The sequence below is a fragment of the Ornithorhynchus anatinus genome, chromosome X2 (assembly GCF_004115215.2).
Source record: "Ornithorhynchus anatinus isolate Pmale09 chromosome X2, mOrnAna1.pri.v4, whole genome shotgun sequence".
Taxonomy (NCBI): domain Eukaryota; kingdom Metazoa; phylum Chordata; class Mammalia; order Monotremata; family Ornithorhynchidae; genus Ornithorhynchus; species Ornithorhynchus anatinus.
Genome location: NC_041750.1, coordinates 8,732,406 through 8,750,946, shown reverse-complemented (window position 1 = coordinate 8,750,946; position 18,541 = coordinate 8,732,406). Strand labels below are relative to the sequence as shown.

Here is an 18,541-nt window from a genome sequence, read left to right as displayed (position 1 = left end):
GTGGCACCCGGGCTGGCCAGGCGTGAAGTCGATTTCACTGCCCGGGGTGAGGTTGGACAGTCCGATGAAGGCTGTCACCGAGACAGGCGCTAAGGTGCACCATCTTTTGGAGGGGTAATGCCTCATGGGCTCATTTACTGTTGTTGAGTGGTTTGATGGTCAGACAATTGCTGGGACCAGGCCTTTCAAGTCTGCCCAGGGGCAAGGGTGACTCTCTGGTGACGCTGTGTTGCCCCCTGAGAGAACTGCCCTTGCCCACATATGCCCCCGGTGTCTTCCAGTTTTGGTCTGTCCAATTGCGAGGATAACTGACCGACTATTTTTGTTGTCGCTGTTTGTTGTTTCTCATTTCCGGCTTTGGCGAGAAAGGAGAAAAGAGCCTCCCGACCGTTACTAAGCCGGTCTGAATCTCACGCTCAATGATGGTTTTCCAAATGGGCGAGGGCCCAGTGGAGATCTCAGAGACAAGTCTGCTCCGCAACCACAGGCTGCATCCGTTCTCTGTGCCAGCCTGGCACGGAGAGTGTGCATGGCTCAGTGCAAACCACCACCACTACTGTCCAAACAACTCCACTGCGTGACCCACTGGCGGCAGAACGTGCCTTTACGCTCTTAACCACGGGTGTCTGAGCGACGCTCAACTGAATAGCCAAGGGCCAACGAAGGGTGCCCAACTGGATTTCCATGGGCACAGTGAGCAATTGTGCAAGGAATCTGAGTGTGACACTCATACCTAGATACAATTTCACAGTCAGCCATGTCATCTTCAAACCACAAGGCAACTCTTATGTACTCCCAACCCAAGTTCCCGAAGGACACTGCATTTGCAAATGGGACCAAATGGTGTCACTTGGAAGGAAGTTGGTCTGACACTAATTTCAATGTTTGCAGAGCGTAGTACATAACGCTCTTTATTCCTGCCATTTTAAGCGGAATATCAGTACGCGTGTTCTGAGATGACCGGCAAATACATCAGTGACCAATGCCCACTGTCAATTCCCTATCCCCTTACTGTGGCCAGCCTTCTCCTGTGGACACAGTAAAAAGGGTCAGTAAAGCCCACAGGACGTTGTCGTAATGGAACTCGTATTTCTTCCACTCTCGCTTCTGGGCCTTCACCTCGTTGTCTTTCTCGTACACAAGATACTCGCCCCTGTGAATAAGAGATGGGATGTAGTTAACAAGGAAGAGGAAACACTCTGAAATGCTCACCCCCGCTAGCCACTCAGAGCGCTTATGGGAATTAGCGGGTCTAACTGGCCTGACTTCCTAACAGGACAACTTCACATTTCTCAAGGGGGTGTTGGGGAGGGGGATGGGGGCGGGGGGAGGCAAGGCTTGGACAATACTCCATTTGCAAGGCAGAAATCTCACTGTTCATCCCCAAGGGCCAAGTGCAAACATCACATTGGGCTGGCCACACTTTCCCAGTTTAGGAAATCCAGCTCTAGGGTTCTGCTACAAATTTCCCCAGGCACTTAACAGTCTCGCCCTGAACCACCAACGCCTCACTTGGTGCTGCTCACACTCTTCCCACTTCACAGATGGGAAAAGGGAAGCACACCATGGGCTTGCCCCAAGCTCCCCAGGAGCCTATAATAATAATAATGATGATGGTAATTAAGTGCTTACTATGTGGCAAGCACTGTTCTAAGCACTGGGGTAGATACAAGTTAATCAGGTTGGACACAGTCCCTGTCCCATGTGGGTTTCACAGTCTTTATCCTCATTTTCCAGATGAGGTAACTGAGGCCCAGAGAAGTGGAGTGACTCGCCCAAGGTCACGAGCAGACATATGGTGGAGCCGAGATTAGAACCCAGGCCCTTCTGACTCCCAGAGTCGTGCTCTATCCACTAAGCCACGCTGTAGCGGAGCCTGGCTAGATCCCCGGGACCGATTCCCAGGTCGTCCTGGCAACCAACGGACGAGCACACGCTGCCTTGGCATCCCTCCCTCACCCACATCCAGGGGGCACGGCACGTACCTACAGTCCTTCTCGAACTCTTTCGACTCATCTGTACAGAAGAAAAACTTGCCCTTGAAGAGTTGGACGGCCACCACAGCGAAGATGAACATGAAGAGCATGTAGACAATGAGGATGTTGAGCACATTTTTGAGAGAATTCACCACACAGTCGAACACGGCCTGGGAAAGAACGTGCAATTCTTGTGAGGGTCTATCTCAGACTGCAGCCCAGGCCCGGCCCCTCACATTCATAAATGGACATTTCCGGAAGCCCAAAGAACAAGTAAACGACTAGCTCCTTCAAGATCCTTCCCGGGGCGGGGGTGGGGGGGAAGCAGGATGACATTACAGTGTTCAACATTAGCTCAGCCAACTCGTCAGAGTCCCAAACTCATCCCCTATCTAACTTTTCCTCAGCCCCTCCTATCCTTCCCGGCATCATGGTAAGAATGCAATTGAGCGCATCGACAGCCCTGAGTGGTATTTTCAATTTTTATTCAAATTCTTTTGTGTTTGCAGCCTGAGCTCATTCCTTTCAGGGCCTGAGATTGTAATTGGGGTTAATTTGCCTGGCTCCACCACCATTCCTCTCTGTTAGATGCCTCTCTAAAGTATGTCATGGTGTTTCATAGTTATTTCTCCCCCTCTAGACTATAAGCTCCTTGTGGGTAGGGGATGTGTCTACTGACTCTGTTGTACTCTCCCAAGAGCTAAGGATAGTGCTCTGCACACAACAAGCACTCAATACCACCGACTGACTGATGGACGTCAACCACTCACTCGATGACATGAGCCAATTCCAGGGGAGGAATCAGGCAAGGGAGCGGGAGGGAGAAAAGTTTTTTTAAAAAACCCCAGAGGCAGGAAATGAGGGGCTGGGTGTCAGGAGGTGAATCCCCTGCAACATGCAGATTAGGAATAGGGTCAACTTCTGCTCTGCTTTTGGGACAGAAAGAAGCCAAAACTTTGGTCTGGTTGAGGCCTTTATATGGCATGCCCCCAGGGGAAATGGTTGATGGTTTAGTACAGTCCTCTGCACAAAGTAAGCAGTTAATAAATACTACCACTACTCTAACAGTAGTTTGGGGGGGTCAGGTTAAAGTTAGAATGAGGGGCACAGCTAGGAGAAGTCAGCGTTCATTGCAGGACCTGATTTCAGATTCCTTAGCATCGAGTTGAGGTTGCTGTTTGAAACCTCTATATCAAGTACGAAGTGTTGCCTTGAAAGACCATATAAATACTAGTGCAAAATCCCCGCTCCCGAATCCACTAACCTTCTGGTGGCAACCATCTAGCCTGCCAACCACCTCAGCACCCTTTCCTCCATTATGCATTGCTTGTTATTCCTTTACTCTGGTGGCTTGGTTTTTTGTTTGTTTGTTTTTTTTTTGATTTAGTGCTCTTAAGTTTGCTTGTTAGAAGCTCCCTGGGGGCTTGACCCTTGACTTTATCTGCCTTGTACAGTGCTTTGGATATAATAGGTGCTCAATAAATTTTGACTAGCAAAAAAGTACTTTCATTGGAGGTGACATTTACACAGAGAGGCAGCTCCAGGAAAACACACTCGGTTTCACAGAGATACACACTCAGGCATAGTTAGAGAATGGGGGGGGGGGAGGGAGACTCAATCAATCAATCAATTAATGATATTAACTGTATTAAACACTTGGGAGAGTTCAATACAGCCCATTCCCTGACCATAAGGAGCTTACAGTGAAGAGCAAACTGCACCCGGTTTTGAACGGGGGGTTGGGGAGGGGGGGGCTTTCACACGTAAGGCAAACATGATAACCACTATGCTACGGAAACTGCAGAGGGGAGAGGGAAAGAGGCATGAAAGACAGGAGGGGAATAGAAAGGAGGGGAATAGAAAGGAGGGGATGGGGGCACAAATGGGAAGAACTGCATAGAGGGGTCCTGGAGGGGGCGGGAAGGGGAGAAAGCGAGAGTGTGAGAGAGACAGAGTGTGAGAGAGAGAAAGAAAGAAAGGAGAGAGAGAGAGAGGAGAGAAAGGGGGAGGAGACATAGGGGCAAGGGAAGGGAGCAAAGGAAGGAAGTGGGGCTGAGGCTGTGGCCTGGGGTGGCCAAAGGCAGGACAGGAACCAACTTCCTCAGCACCCTCCCCTTGGAGACGGGCCTGTGGCAAGTAGTCCTGGGCCACTCAGTGGCAGGGGGAGACACCCCTGGTCTGCCCACTCACCCACCTCCTGGGAGCTAGTCGCGAGCCAATCAGAGCTTGCGACGGGACTCTAGAGAGCTACACTTTGGCTCACATACACCCGCCTAACCAACTACACGCACCCTATGACATTGATGATTCCATTTAGCACACCAAGGGTTAGCCACCAGGAAGAGAAGCAGAGAGATTTGAGTCCTCCCGGGTCTCTGAAAATCCCCGGCACTTCACCGAGGGTAGCTGCAACCATTGCTTAACTCACACTTTTTCCACGGCTGACCCGGTATTCGCCGTTTGTTACTGTTGCTCGACTCGTTCTCCGGTCTCCCTCTGTTCCGGATTTCCATCGACTGACCTGATTTCTGAACCCCTGAAATAGCACGTTGGTACCCGAACACTTCCTAAGCCTTGACCGTGACCTTACTGCGAACTTGCTGCCCATCTTACCTTGAGCTTTGGCAATCGCTTGATGGTTTTGAGAGGGCGCAGCACACGGAGGACTCGGAGGGATTTGATCGTGTTAATGTCTTTTCCTTTACTGTTGCCACTGTAGAGGAAAGTTGGGGGGTGGGGAAAGGAGTCGAGAGAGCGAGAGAGAGAAAACCAGAGAGAGGAGGAGAGAGAGTCAGACTCAGTCCAGGAGTGTCACGTGCAGGAAGGTTTCATCTCATGGCCTACAGAGCCCACCCTGGCAAAGTTCAAACCATGCCGATGAGCATGGCAAACTCTTGCCCTCCGTATGAATGACGAAAATATGGCCCCTACCAAGCCCGGAGAAAAATGGTTCAACCTCAGTGGTCCTTAAGCCTCTCCTTCAGTTAAGAGCCTAACTAATTGGTTGGAAAGGTCGCCTGTGGCATCCTGCTTCAAGTTGGGGGAAAACAGTGACAACTTACCACGTGACAAAAGCCGCAAGCTGATTCACCAATACCCAGGTTTGCCACTCTGAGGCACTCCGGCAACAGGTCCTCCCCAACCTCTGGGAAGCTTTGTGGTCCCTGGGGACCACCTTGAGGGTTTGCGTTGGGCCCAGAGACCGGCTAGCTCCTGATCAGGGCATTCCCTTCCCTGCCCGGGGGCAGTCCTGATCATCTACTGAGAGGGTCCCAAGGGGAAGACAGTCTCACCTCCCACAGACACCGCTAGTGTTTCCCTGGAAAATAGCCTGGTCAAGAACGAGCCCTGTTTCCCTGCCCTCATATCCTCCCACAGGGCTAAGGCCTGATGCTGCCGCAGGCTCGGCTCTAAATCCATCAATCAGTGGCATTTACTGAGCGCTTACCATGCGTAGAGCACTGTACTAAGCGCTTGGGAGAGCGCAGAGTTAACAGACACGTTCCCTGCCCTAATCCCGGCTCCGCCACTTGTCTGCTGTGTGACCTTGGGCAAGTCACTGCACTTCCCTGGGCCTCAGTTACCTCACCTGTAAAATGGGGACGGAGACTGTGAGACCCACATGGGACAGGGATGGCGTTCGAACAGATTTGCTTATATCCATCCCAGCGATCAGTACAGTGCCCGGCACATAATAAATGCTTAACAAATACCATACTTACTATCATTATATTATTATTAAGTCATGGAACAGGCCCAAGGCAGTGGCCAGTGGCAGCATCCAGGAACCGGCAAATGGGGTCAGGGGGGTGAGGCGCAATGGGGAAGCTGCTGCTGAACCTCTGGAAGCTACAGCCTGCCGCTTCTCTGCCGGCCACCCCCCAACCCCGTTTCCCCTTTCAACGCTGGCATCCTCCCAGCTTCTGGCCTTTTATCTGGGTGAGTTCTCCTATTCTGATTTCATCCAGAATGGAGAGAGCTTCAGTTGTTGCTCTTCATCAGCGTCCTCGGACAATTATGCTTTGACTTGCAAATGTCGGAGGGACGCCGCCATCAGGTAAATCGGCTCTCATTCTTGAAGCCAAGACTTAAGCTGAGCAGGGCCTAAGCTGTGATTTCCTCCTTTGTTGGGGTATCTATAGGGAAGGGAGCCCGGGAAGGTTTCCAGTGCCTTGAAAAGGTTTTGTTTTGTTTTCGCCACTAAAGCCTATGATGTTCCCCAGGGAAAATGGGAACCTTTAAATGCAAACACAAAACTCTCCCAAACCAAACAAATCCCCTTCAAATCCTTTGCCTTCTGTGGATTTCTAAGTGAAAGCACCTGGGCAGGCGTCAGGGTTTTGGGAGCTGGACCCCTCCTCTGAAGGCACTTCTTTTCTTCTCCCTTCCCAGGGAGCTGGCAGCGCAGACACCATTACCCAGTGAGGTGGCCGCATAAAACAAGGAGCCCTATTTAGCCGCAGTGGGAGCTTTCTGCTAACAGGCACAGACCGTGGCATTTGCGAGGGAGGTCGCGCTCGGTTTTGCACCGCTGCCTCTCCTTCAGGTAGATTGAACTAGAAAGCCCAGACCCAGCCTCTCTGACATATCTGCCTGTTGAGGATGAGCCACAGAAATGAGTGGAACCTCCGTTCTCTGCAGTGTGCCTTCTGAGCTGGATCAATTAGGAAGAGGGGAAGGGCCCCTGGGGAGCACAGACCTAGTTTGTTAATGATCCAAAGTCCCTATCTTGTCTGCACACACTCTCTCTCTCTGGCTGAGAAGTCAAAACCGTTTTACAAACCCCAATTAATGAAGCTGCACCCTTGCGGTAGCTTTTCCATTTTCCAGGCAGAAAACTTAAGGGGAAGAGATGGGAAATATTTTGCTCAGAGTCCTGCGGCTGGAACTTCCTGTTTTTACCACGGGGTTTTTTTTTGTTTTTTTTTAGGAGCCTCAACCACCAACTTGAAAATATCTGGGACTGAGATCCTCTCTTTCACTAGCAGGTCTGACAAACAAGCCATTCTTCTCACTGTGGTCCTTGAGTTTGGGAAAAAAAAAAACCAAAAACGCACCGGGGGAAGAAAGGCGGCCACCTAGTCAATACTGCGGGGAAAAAAACAACAACAAAAAACCTTTTTATATGCTGGGAGACCAGGAAGTCCCAACAGAAAAGGAACCTATTGACCAAGCTCGGAGCTACTCCGGTATCGGAATCGGTGAAGGCCCAGAGGGGTTGTTTGATCTCTGCCCATCATCGGCAGCTCAGGAGAGAAAAGGCAGCATCTTCCGCCGGTCACCTACCTTAACGCCACACATCCGCCACATCACAAATGGAGACTAAATCCCTGGACGGACACCCTTCTCTAGCCTCTGGCATCTAAGGATCTTAAAAGGCCACAGATTCTCCCAAGAGCCCTGTGAAGACGGCCTCACCACTCCCATCTGACCGATGGGAAAATTAAAGCCCAGGGTATCAGACCCTTTTCTGAGGTGGTGGCAGAAGCAGAGATGGAAGCCGGGAGCCCCGATTTCCAATCTCTTGTTCGGCCTCCAGTATCCTACTCCCTTTCCAAGGAAGCACTCCACTGAGGAACAGGATGAGAGCGGCTCACACCCTTCCGCTCAAAGAGATGTACGTCCATGAATGCAGGAAAAAAAGGAAACAGAATAAAAGAAAAAAAAAAAAAGTATGCGTTAAGGGCTAGAGCGAGAGAATGAGAGAGGGAAAGATAGAGACAGAAAGAAAGACTTTACCGTGCGCTGCTCCTGGGTCAGGTGGCGGTGAGAGGGAGAGACAAGTAGAGGTGAGCAACCTCAAAAGAGAGAACACATAACACAAACCTGAACAACCCCCATCCCGCCCTGGCCAAGGATCTCCCCTGGACACCAGCTCTGTCCTCGGAAGCAAGGAACTGCCTCTGCTTTTTCCAGCTGCGGCTGTTTTTCAGTGCTTCCTCCTAGCCCTGACGACCTCTCTGGAGAAAGGCCGAGGCCAAGGCCCAACCGAGAGGCACTCACTGGGCCGAAGAGTAGAGGCACGGTCTTGGGAAAACCCCCAACTGCTAGGACTGAATCCAGCAGCAAGACCTCCTTTCTGTGATCTAACCGGAATTTCCCAACAGCCTGAAGCAATTTTTTGAGGGCTCGGCTAGGTACATGCTGCCAAGTACCTTTCCTGCATATTTCGCAGGACTCTCGCACCAAACGGATCCACCATAATGGCAGCTTCCAGCAAGATTACCGCAGCGACACCCACATCTTTCATCTGAGGACCCTAGAGGATTTCATAGGAATTTCCTAATGAAGCTTCTCCGACCCTCCCTGGAGGGAAGCGGGAGTCCTTTCCTCACTGTGCAAGTGGGCCGACAGAGGTGGAAGGCCGCTGCTGCCATTAGCCTGAATTAAAATCCACAGCCATCTGCTGGGGGTGGGGGGGAAGGGCATCAGCAATCGACTGACCGATGGTTTAATATTTATCAGTCGGGACGAGGAGAACCACTAACTTCAGGTCGGAGCGGGCCAAAGCCAGCTCACGTTCCCGCGTGGTCGATCAATCAATCGATGGCATTTATCGAGTGCTTCCCGTGGGCCGAGCACGGTGACTAAGCGCTGGGAGCGTACAACAGAGTTGCGAATGTTGGAAGCGAGGATTTTCAGGGTGGGGTTCAAATTGGGTGTGATAGGATTCGGTCAGAGTTCTGCTGCAGATCAGAAAACCGTCCCCGCCATCCATCTCCACGGTCAGGGGCCCTCCGAAACCGGTCTGAGACGACCAGGAGATTGTGTGAGGGGAAAACGATCCAGCAGGGCCACGGGAGATAAGCCGAGTGAAGCCTTTCTGAATCACTGACTTCCGTGTTGACTCCACGATCCATTTTTTCGGGGTTACTTTATTCCTGGGGACCCACTGCGCAATTTTCGAGGGCTCTGAGACGAAAGACGCTAAATACCAGCACAGAGTGTAATTTGCGATTATCATTGCTGGGGCGCTTATGACAGCCAGATGAGGTAGGACAACCAGCCCTGTGCCACTGTGCCCCCCTCGTCTCTGCCATCTTCAGCTAGTCGGATCCAAATTGGTTCTTGGCAGGGAGGCTGCGGAGCAATAAAACTCCAGCTGTTGAGAAATTTCCATCGGCTGGTCCCAGTGCAATAGCATAGTGTACGGTACAGTGTGATGTGGTGTATCGCAATATATACATTAATGTGACACAGTAAATGTAGCACAGTCTAAACACTGACACTGAATTTGGTTGGGGGGCGAGGAATGGCAGAGGAATGTGGGGGGGAAAAACACATCTAAAGCCGAGACACAATTCACTCAATAAAGACGCTCAAATGTGCCTAATGATGAGGTCTTAACAACACCGACAATGAATGTTGACCCCGCAGCGGGGAAACACTGTGAGGGAGAGGGGGAAGAGAAAAATGGGAAGGGGGAGCTGTTTGTCAAACCCTTGCCCTAAGCAAAGATCCCTTAGTAGAGGGAGGCGAAGCATATAATGAGAGCTCCTCATTTTAGCTCCTCCTTGGGCCGTTTTCTAGGACTGACCCTTTCCAAGATCTCGAACGATCTGGTACTTCTTTTTGCTAGACTTCTCCATCTCTGCAGCTGCCCGCTGTCGATGGCTAGTAGTGGGCAGACTGCAACAGGCTCAGGAGAGGTCGCTGATTTGGTATCACCAACTCAGCCCGAAAACTGCGTCAACTCTCGGCAAGTTTGCCAAGCCTAAATTTCAGGCTAGAGAGGAATAGGCCCAACGGGGTGGGGGGGGGGGAAAGGGAGAGTCCAATTGTTTGGATCCTAACTCAGATCTTGGGTTCCTGTGAGGAAGGGCTGGGGCCCATTTGCATTTCTTGCCAATCCTGACCTGTGTGTGTAAGTGTGATTAGGACAGAAAAAGAGTCGAGTTTTATAGGAAGGACAGAAAAGCAGAAACGAACAAACAACCAAAGAGATTCAACGGCCACATTCCGGGGGAAGCTGAGAGGGCTGCTCCTGCTTAGGATTTAGAGCCACTACTAAAGCAGAGCTCTTCCCTCTTCCCTCATGGTCAGATGCAATGCCTGGCCCGGGAAAACTCAAAATCTGGCTCCAGGCTCATCCTGAACCCTAGAGCATCCATCAGGGACCAACAGCTCCAGCCAGCTTCATCCCTCCGAGATCCCGAACCCTTCCTCGGTGAAGTACGGTGACGTTTACGTCCTGAACTTTTTCAGACCGCTAAGGAATCCCCTCGTGAATTATCGCTGTGCCCCTGTGGCCTGAAAGATCCCCAGCTTCCCGCCTCCGATTGGAAAACCCCTTTCCGCTTTTTGAATTCAGAGAGGGATCCAGGGAACCATTTAGCGCACGACCGCCAAAATGGCCTGCGTCCCCCTCAGCACCTGCTTTTCTAGCGGGGATGATTCGGGCACGGGGAAAAGAGAGAGAGACCATTTTAGCACCTGTTGGGGCAGTGGACTGAATACTGCCCCCATTTCTTCTCCAACCCCTCTCTTAAAGGAGCAGGAAACAATTTTTTTTCAATGAAAACACAGATTCCCGGGCTACAGAATCTCGGCTTCGGCAAAGGTAGGGCTAAGGAAAAAAGGGTTAATTCAACGGCTGTTTAACCAAACACAACGGCCACCGGGTTAGGGTACAACTCAACGAGCACTCCAGACTAGTCATGTCACCGAGGTCACATGACCGACCAGCTGAAGAAACCGACCAACGCAGAGCATGCAAGGGAGAAGGGGAGGCGGGCGAAGTGCATGTGAGAGGTGGAACGAGTGGCTAGATCTGCACGGTCCGAGCGGAGGATCGCTCAGTTATCCGGTCGACTTGCTCCGTGTAGACCGCCCAACGGGAGAATTCTGGCCCCCCCCACCAAAAACAACCCCAAATCGACTCGGCCACCCGAATTATCCCTCCCACCGGGCCGTCCGCATGGAGCCAAGTCACCTGACAGTTGCCCAATCCTCCACTTCACTTGGGCCAGGCAGACCCACCCACTGAGTATCATTCCACTGGAACTGACTTTCAGGGCTTCCAGCCCTCCCACTGAGCGGGAGGCAGACCTTCCAGACAAGACTCTGGAGACATGCAGCAGAGGTTCACCAAGTCCAGTGCTCGTTCACTGGATTAAAAGTCCCCGGGGCTATTAGGGTCTGCTGAGTAAGAAACCTGCCGGGTTGGGAGTGGGACTGCTTTGTTGACAACCTGTCTGGACTCTAAATGTCACAGAGAATTTCTAAGTGTCTCTCCCCTTCTCCGACTTCCTCACACAGAAATCAAACCTAGACCGGTAGAATTTACAAGGCTGAGATCGCCTCGGAACCACCAAAATTGCCGGCCGGCCTAGTCAACCAGCTCTGAACCAAAATGCACAGCACTGCTGTACACCCAGACCCGGGCTCTGTTAGAGGTCTCCATCTCTGCAGGCCCTTTCCCAGCAGAGCCAAGAAACAGAAAGGTGGGAAACTCAACTCCACGTGGACCGAATCCGAGGCGGGCGGCGGTGCAAGGCCAGCTCCCATCGCTGGCTATTTCTCTGGACTAACCCAACTCCCGCGGACCCTGGAATTCCAATGAGATCGCTTCACCGTCTTCTGGCATTCACACGTCGCAGGCCTGCCTCACTCTCCCCCTTCCCCTGGACAAGGCAACTGAGCATCACCTCGATTCCACCCTGCAGGGGACGGACTGACCCAAGGAAGGGGCAGCGACGGAGGGAGAACCTCTGAATTCCTCGGATGTTTCCTGCCGTTTCCTTCCCGGGAGGAGAAGAGGGCCCAGTTCTGCCTGAATCTATTCCGGTTGGAACTGGACTGGGGCTTGCCTTGGATCCCGCACCCGTGGATTTGGGGGGTCCCAAGCAGATCGGATCACGTTAGGCCCAAGGATCTCTGAGCATCATTCCCAGAACACCCCCGGGAGAAGGCTGAGGACACGGTTCCACAGGCCGGAGGAATCCTTGGCCAAAGTGGAGTCCCTAGCCCCATGGGACAACCACACGAACCCACAAGGGGTCCGGGCCGAATGGGGTACCTGGTTCAGAAACTTCCCGACCATGGTCCCTCTCTTCGAGCCTAGGATACCGTCCGGCTGGTTCCGGTTGGACCGGAACCATGCCCTGCTCCCACCCACTGCAGCCCTCATCTCGGGTTTCCCATGGATCCGAGACCCAGAACTAGCTGCCCCTTTTGGCCAAAAAAACTCCTCAGAAAAGCCACCATCCCCAACTTTCATTTGCCCCTGACAGTGTACACCCAAGGCTCCCTACAGACCAAGCAGCATGCCCAGTCCTCAAGAATTTTCAGGTCATTTTCCATCACAAAATGACAGACTGTCATCATTTTAGATGGCTTCTGGAAACGCAAGAAGAGATCGAGGACACAAAGGGGAGACAGGGCTACCAGACTAGAGGCCCCCGAGCCCGGCAAGGCCAGATTCCTCATGCACATCCTGCTTGCATTGTCTCTTTGGGTATTCCACAAACAGACAGCTGCACAGGGCCAACCCCAGAGAGCGGGGAGTGAGTGAAATGTCCCGGCTCGGAAGTCCGAGATGAAGTGGCAGAGCAAGGAAAGCTGGCTGGTGTGGCTGCGCCCGGTGCCGCACGAAGGAGGAACGTTCCTTGGAAGTTCTTCCTCTCCCGAGGATGAAAATTGGGCAACGGACAAATCCACACCCTTCCCTGCCACGCGCTCAATCCGCACCACCGGCTCAGCCACTTCAGAGACTCCGCCCGGCGAGCCACAAGGGATTAAAATGTTCACTGGGGGCCTGGGAGAGGGGACACGGGCAGTGGGAGAGAAAAGGCAAGCGGGCCCGCTTGGAAACTTACGTGAAGGCGAAAGCTACCAGAGCCCCACTGACCACAATAAAATCCAAGATGTTCCAGAGATCCCGGAAATAGGCTCCTTGATGGAGGACCAGCCCCAAGTCAATCATCTGCGGAAGGGAACCAAATGACAAAACAACCAAATCAAAAACAGAGACGAAATCCACCCCGGGAGTTTACGTGCCAACCTTGGACTGACTTGGCTTGCAAGCGGGCCTGCCGGATGGCTGGGCGTCGACAGTTGGGATTGCAAGCTTGCTCGTTCACTTGGGTCTGTGTCTATTGTCCTGCGGGCCCGTATGTGTTTGCGGCTACGTGTTTGCGTTTGGAGCTGAGCACGTGTACGGCGAAGGGGTAAACGGAGCCATCCCGACATCCCTCTGGCACCTGCAGGGACGGGTGGGAGGTGTGCGTTGAGCCGGATGGGCTCTGTTGCATTTTCAGCCAAATCTTTCCTGCCTGGGCCAGAATGGGGAGAAAATGGCCTGGGCAACTCTCTGCTGCCAAGCAGGGAGCACTCTGGGAGTGTTGCAGAACTAGGGCTCAGCCAGGTGTCCCGGCCTGGTTGAACTCAGTCAGTACTGCCTCCCCCTCGTCCGTCCTCGGCTCCCCTCACCCTCGCGTTTCTCCCGAGCCTTTCTTCTCTGGCTTGGGAACCTCTTCTCTGGTCTCGCTATTCGGCCTGTTTTCTGTTCAGGCTCCAACTGTCGCCTAGGGCGCTTTCTTCCATAACTACATTGGGCTTTTGTGTTAAGGAACTTCTCCTCCTTGGATTGCCTGTGGTCTGGTTCTTCCATTTTCTTCCTCTATGCTGACCTCCTTTTTTTTCCCCTGCTTTAATTATAAGCTTCAGGCAAACGGTTGGCTAAGGATCAGTTCCTCTCCATCCAGGCTCTTTGTTCCAAGGCAAGACGGCCCTCTTCCCCTCCTTTTCCTTTTTCTCTGAGCCACTCATGACATGTTTAATTGCTCTCTTCTTACATTCCAGCTCTCCTCTCCAAAACCCAGACTACCCCTTCCCACCGCGCCATTGTCAATAGAGACGATGAAGATGGTGACGACAATGGGGTGAAAGTACCTTGGATTTCTACAGCCTCTCGCTTCCAAGGTGTTCAAAGTACATCTCGGGGGATATCTTATTTACTCTCTACAGGGGTGGGCAACACTTCAAAAAACCATCTAGTTCACGCCTCTGCTTCCAATAACAACAAACCACTCAAATCAGATGTGTGTGTGGCCAGAGGGTAGGGGGGGGCCTGGAGGGGGAGGGGCTTTTCCTAGGCAAATAGCTTAGCCAAGTGGAGAGAAGCTGGATCTAAGAGTCAGAGGGCTTGGGTTCTAATTCTGACTCCACCATCTGCCTGCTGCGTCGGAGCAAGTTACTTCACTTCTCTGTGCCTCAGTTTCCTCATCTGTACAATGGAGACTAAATACCTGGTCTCCCTCTTACTTAGACTGTCGGCCCCAGTAGGGACAAGGAGTGTGCTCGACCTGATTATTTTAAATTTACCCCAGCAAAGTGCTCGGCACAATGTACGCGCTTAACAAATACTTTGAAAATTATTATTATTATTATTATTGTTATTGTTGTTGAAAAATCTCCAGGGGAGGAGATTCCACAAGCTGGCTTGGATACTTGCTTTGGCATTTATCTCTAGGAAGTTCTTCCTTGCTGCAACTGAGGTTCATGCCTCTTTATACCATAAGGAGGCAGAAAACATCGGGGCCGGGTAAACTGAGCCGCGGAGGGGGTAAGGAACCTGCTCTGGCAGAGACCCGGGGTGAACTCATATCCTCGGATTCCAGGTCCCTACTCTTTCTGCTAACTGCCAGGGCTCAGCCACTGAAGATCTATTCCCTAAGGCACACTCTCCAAAACAGGAATGCCTTTCAGCATTCCCACTATCCCCTCTTTAAGGATGATTCAAAGTCAACAGCTCCTGGCTAGAGAGATATTCCCAAGCTCAGAGAGGCTAACTTTCACCTTACCGAGTAGCTCATCTAAAACGCCCCCGCAAGAGGAAAAGCACAGGGGAATGCCATACTGCAGACCCCAATCCCACCGTGACACCGGTGCGTCCGGCTCCCCGTATCCCTTCTTCCCGGGGCCCCAGCTCTCTCTCTCTCCTCAACTCCCTGGGTTCGCCGCTCCTTTCCTGTCGCGACAGGTTCCTGGCACAGGAACTGAGGGTTGCCGGTATGAAATAGGCAGTCAAGAAAGTGGCTCGGTGTTGTCCGGGTTAAGCTTTCTCTTTCAGAAGCCAACGTGGCACTGAGGAGTCAGTATATTGAAGTCTCCCAACTCTGCAGGCTGACCCCCGATTTTCCCACTAGGCCAGTCCATTTGAGCTGCCTTCTTCACCGCTTCAGATGCCATTTTTCTCAAGCCCCACCTGCCTGGCCGTTGTACTCAGGAGGATCAAAAAGCATTCCCGGAGTCCTGAGAGTCTCCCTCAGAAGCCTCTGGCAGCAACCCCACCTGTAGACCCACCGTGAAAGAACCTTAGTAACTACTCTGTTTTCAATCGGATGAACCGTGGCCTACGTCTTCAGGTATCCGATTTCTCCCAGTCCAAGGAGGGCTTTTTTTTTGGGCTACCTAAATCCTATTTTCTATTCTAGGGCAGCTATTCCTGGAGTTATCCCCCGGGGCCTTGGCTCCCACGTTCCCTCTTGCGTAACTTACCTTGATAACCATTTCAAAGGTAAAGACACCTGTGAAGACGTAGTCAAAATACCGCAGGACCTGAAGGAGAGAAAACAGGACAATAGGAGTCATGTTCCTTAGTCATACTCTGGTTGATTTGAAGCATGGCGTAGTGGATAGAGCAAGGGCCTGGGAGGAAGAAGGTTGTGGGTTCTAATCTCCCCTCTGTCACTTGTCTGCTGCGTGATCTTGGGCAAGTCACTTAACTTCTCTGTGCCTCTGTTTCCTCATCTGTAAATGGGGATTGAGACTGAGAGCCCCATGTGGGACAAAGGGCTGCGTCCAGCCCGATTTGCTTGTATCTACCCCAGTGCTTGGCACAGTTCCTGGCACATAGTAAATGTTTAACAAATATCATTGTGAGAAGCAGCGTGGCTTAGCAGAAAGAACATGTGCTTGGGAGTCAGAGGTCTTGGGTTCTAATCCCCGCTCCGCCGCTTGTCAGCTGTGCCACTTCGGCCAAGTCACTTCACTTCTCTGTGCCTCAGTTACCTCACCTGTAAATGGGGATTAAGACTGAGCGCCCACGTGGGACAACCTGATCACCTTGTATCTACCCAGTGCTTGGCACATAGTAAGCGCTTAACAAATACCATCATTATTATTATTATTTTTATTATTCTTACCCTGCCATGGTCGGTCTACTTATCCTCTGGGGAGCAAACAGCCTGCCTGGGAAAGTTAGAGAGGGACCAGCACAGGAGGTGATGTTACAAACACAGTTCACCATTTGGTGAACTCCAGCATGATGCTCAGAGTGGAGCTGCAGAGAGGGAGGTACAAAACCTCCATGTTTTTTTTTTTTAAAATGGCATTTGTTAAGCGCTTACTGCGTACCAGGCATTGCACTAAGTATGGGAGTAGATACAGACTGTATCTAGACTGTAAGCTCGTTGTGGGGAGGGAATGTGTCTGTTTACTGTTATATAGTACTCTCCCAAGCACTTAGGAGAGTGCTCTGCACACAGTAAGCGCTCAATAAATACGATTGAATGAATGAATACAAGCTAATCAGGTTGGACACAGTCCCTGTCCTGCCTAGGGCTCACAGTCTCAATCCCCATTTTACAGAGGGGGGAAAAATGAGGCCCGGAGATGTGAAGTGACTTGCCCAAGGTCACCCACCAGACAAGTGGCAAAGCTGCGATTACACCTAGGTCCTCTGACTCCTAGGCCTGTGGTCTTTCCACTAGGCCATGCTGCTTCTCCTCTAAGGGCCCAGGACCTCAGTCAGAACTTAATGATGTTGAGTCACATGCTCCAGATACGCAGGAGAGAAACCCAAACCCCAAGGAGAAGATGTTGTTTTCACCTGCTACCAAATCAGAGGGTTCTACTTCAAAAGCCCTAGTAATCTATACAGAGCTGGTTTCTTTCTCCCTCCCCGCCTCACTCCGAGGAGATTCATGAAATAGGTCTTCGACTTCTCAGTAACAGCCAGTTCCGGGGCCGGTACACGGACCCAGGCCTCCCGCCTCCCAGTTCAGCGGTCCCTCCCTGACCCACACTGCTTCTCCTCAAGGAGGAACCTGACGGAGTGAGGACATTGGACTCCTCTCTTGGCCAAAATCCAGTTAAATTTTTTCCTCTACAAACACCACCTCGTTTGAGATGGTGAAGGTTTTGAAAGCCTCGGACTAGATTACCGAGGAAGGCTGAGTAATTTTGAAAAAGGACAGGCCGCCCCTGATTTTGGGAAGGTGTAAGGACAGTTCTGCTACGGAGCGGGGGATGGATTCGATGACTCTTCAAGGACCCTTCTGGCTCTATAATTCCGCGATCCCACATGATTCAACTGGACAAAATAATAATAACGATGGCATTTAAGTGCTTGCTATGTGCCAAGCACTGTTCTAAGCGCTGAGGTAGATACAAGGCAATCAGGTTGTACCCCATGGGGCTCACAGTCTTAATCCCCATTTTACCGATGAGGTAACTGAGGCACAGAGAGGTTAAGTGACTTGCCCAAAGTCACACAGCTGATAAGTGGCAGAGCCGGGATTAGAACCCACGACCTCTGACTCCCAAGCCCGCGCTCCTTCCACTGAGCCACGCTGCTTCTCAACCCTAACCCTACAAAAGATTCCTACATCCTGCCTGAGATGGCCGTGCGCATCTTGAGGTTGGGTGAGCAATCTGGGGATACGGATTGGCACAGGAAGGCTCCAGTCTGTTCAGTTCAAAGCCCCTTATTTGGTCTTCTCTCTGGCTAAGCCCCGGCCACCGGCCAGAATTCCCACTCTTCCGGATGCAGGCACCAACCAGAGGTTCTCTTAGAGGGAAACAGCCAGCCTCCAGCACAGTCCAGAGAGACCAGTTATGAAAACAAGGAAATGGAAATTGAGAATTCATCGGTCCGAGATGTGTGAGAGGTTTCAGCCAAGACCTGATTTTTGGTCTCCTTTTGGGAGCTGTGTTCTAATTATTTCACTCAATCTACCCCAGAGGTCCCCAGCAGGAGCTGTCCAGTCTAGCTGGGAAAAACAAAAAAAACGGGAAATTGCAAGGTAAGCTGCAGAGATTGTGAGGGCGCCAGCCTGTGATTTATGGGCCTCTCCAGTGCCTCACTCCTAACCTACTTAACAGCAGATGCAGATTTTCATAAAAGGAGAAGGGAATCACACCTTTTTCTGGAAGGGGGAGGGATCAGAGACTGGCCGTTGACAAGGCTGGCCCGTGGCAAAGTGGATGGGGGTGAAGCTCACCCACCGCCCCACCCACACCATCCTCTCCGAAATGTATTTTCTACTGCCAAAGTTTGGAGCGATTTTTAGTCCTTTTTTCTAGGTCAAATCGCTCCCTCTCCAGAGGGCCTCGAGTTAAAAACGAAAAGGTTGCAAGAATGAAACCTAAGCTGCTTATGAGCACAGAGTGCAAAGGGAAACAACTTCTAGAACTGGGCTGCCCCAGCCCTACAGCACCTCTTGTACATTCTCGGTCCAGGTACCCGCACGCACACGCACTTCCCCACCCCAGAACCGGACTGCTGGCCTGGCACGCGTACACGCCTGCACGCGGGTCCTTGCTCACACACATTCACTTCT

At 51.8% G+C, this 18,541-nt stretch overlaps 1 protein-coding gene across 12 annotated transcripts in view; it reads right to left on the bottom strand.

Moving 5' to 3' along the window:
- Window positions 1–18,541, bottom strand: part of CACNA1A (calcium voltage-gated channel subunit alpha1 A) — a 187,571-nt gene that overhangs the window by 49,582 nt on the left and 119,448 nt on the right. For 8 of the 12 annotated variants that reach the window (XM_029052646.2, XM_029052655.2, XM_039910448.1 and 5 more), the window contains exons 23-28: window positions 15,477–15,536; window positions 12,794–12,900; window positions 7,716–7,727; window positions 4,590–4,689; window positions 1,986–2,146; window positions 1,013–1,153 (exon numbers count right to left, since the gene is read on the bottom strand). In XM_029052646.2, the coding sequence (XP_028908479.2) occupies window positions 1,013–1,153; window positions 1,986–2,146; window positions 4,590–4,689; window positions 7,716–7,727; window positions 12,794–12,900; window positions 15,477–15,536 (581 nt within the window). The remainder of the gene's footprint in view (window positions 1–1,012; window positions 1,154–1,985; window positions 2,147–4,589; window positions 4,690–7,715; window positions 7,728–12,793; window positions 12,901–15,476; window positions 15,537–18,541) is intronic. The other 4 variants (XM_039910447.1, XM_029052652.2, XM_029052659.2 and 1 more) reach the window with 1 other exon arrangement.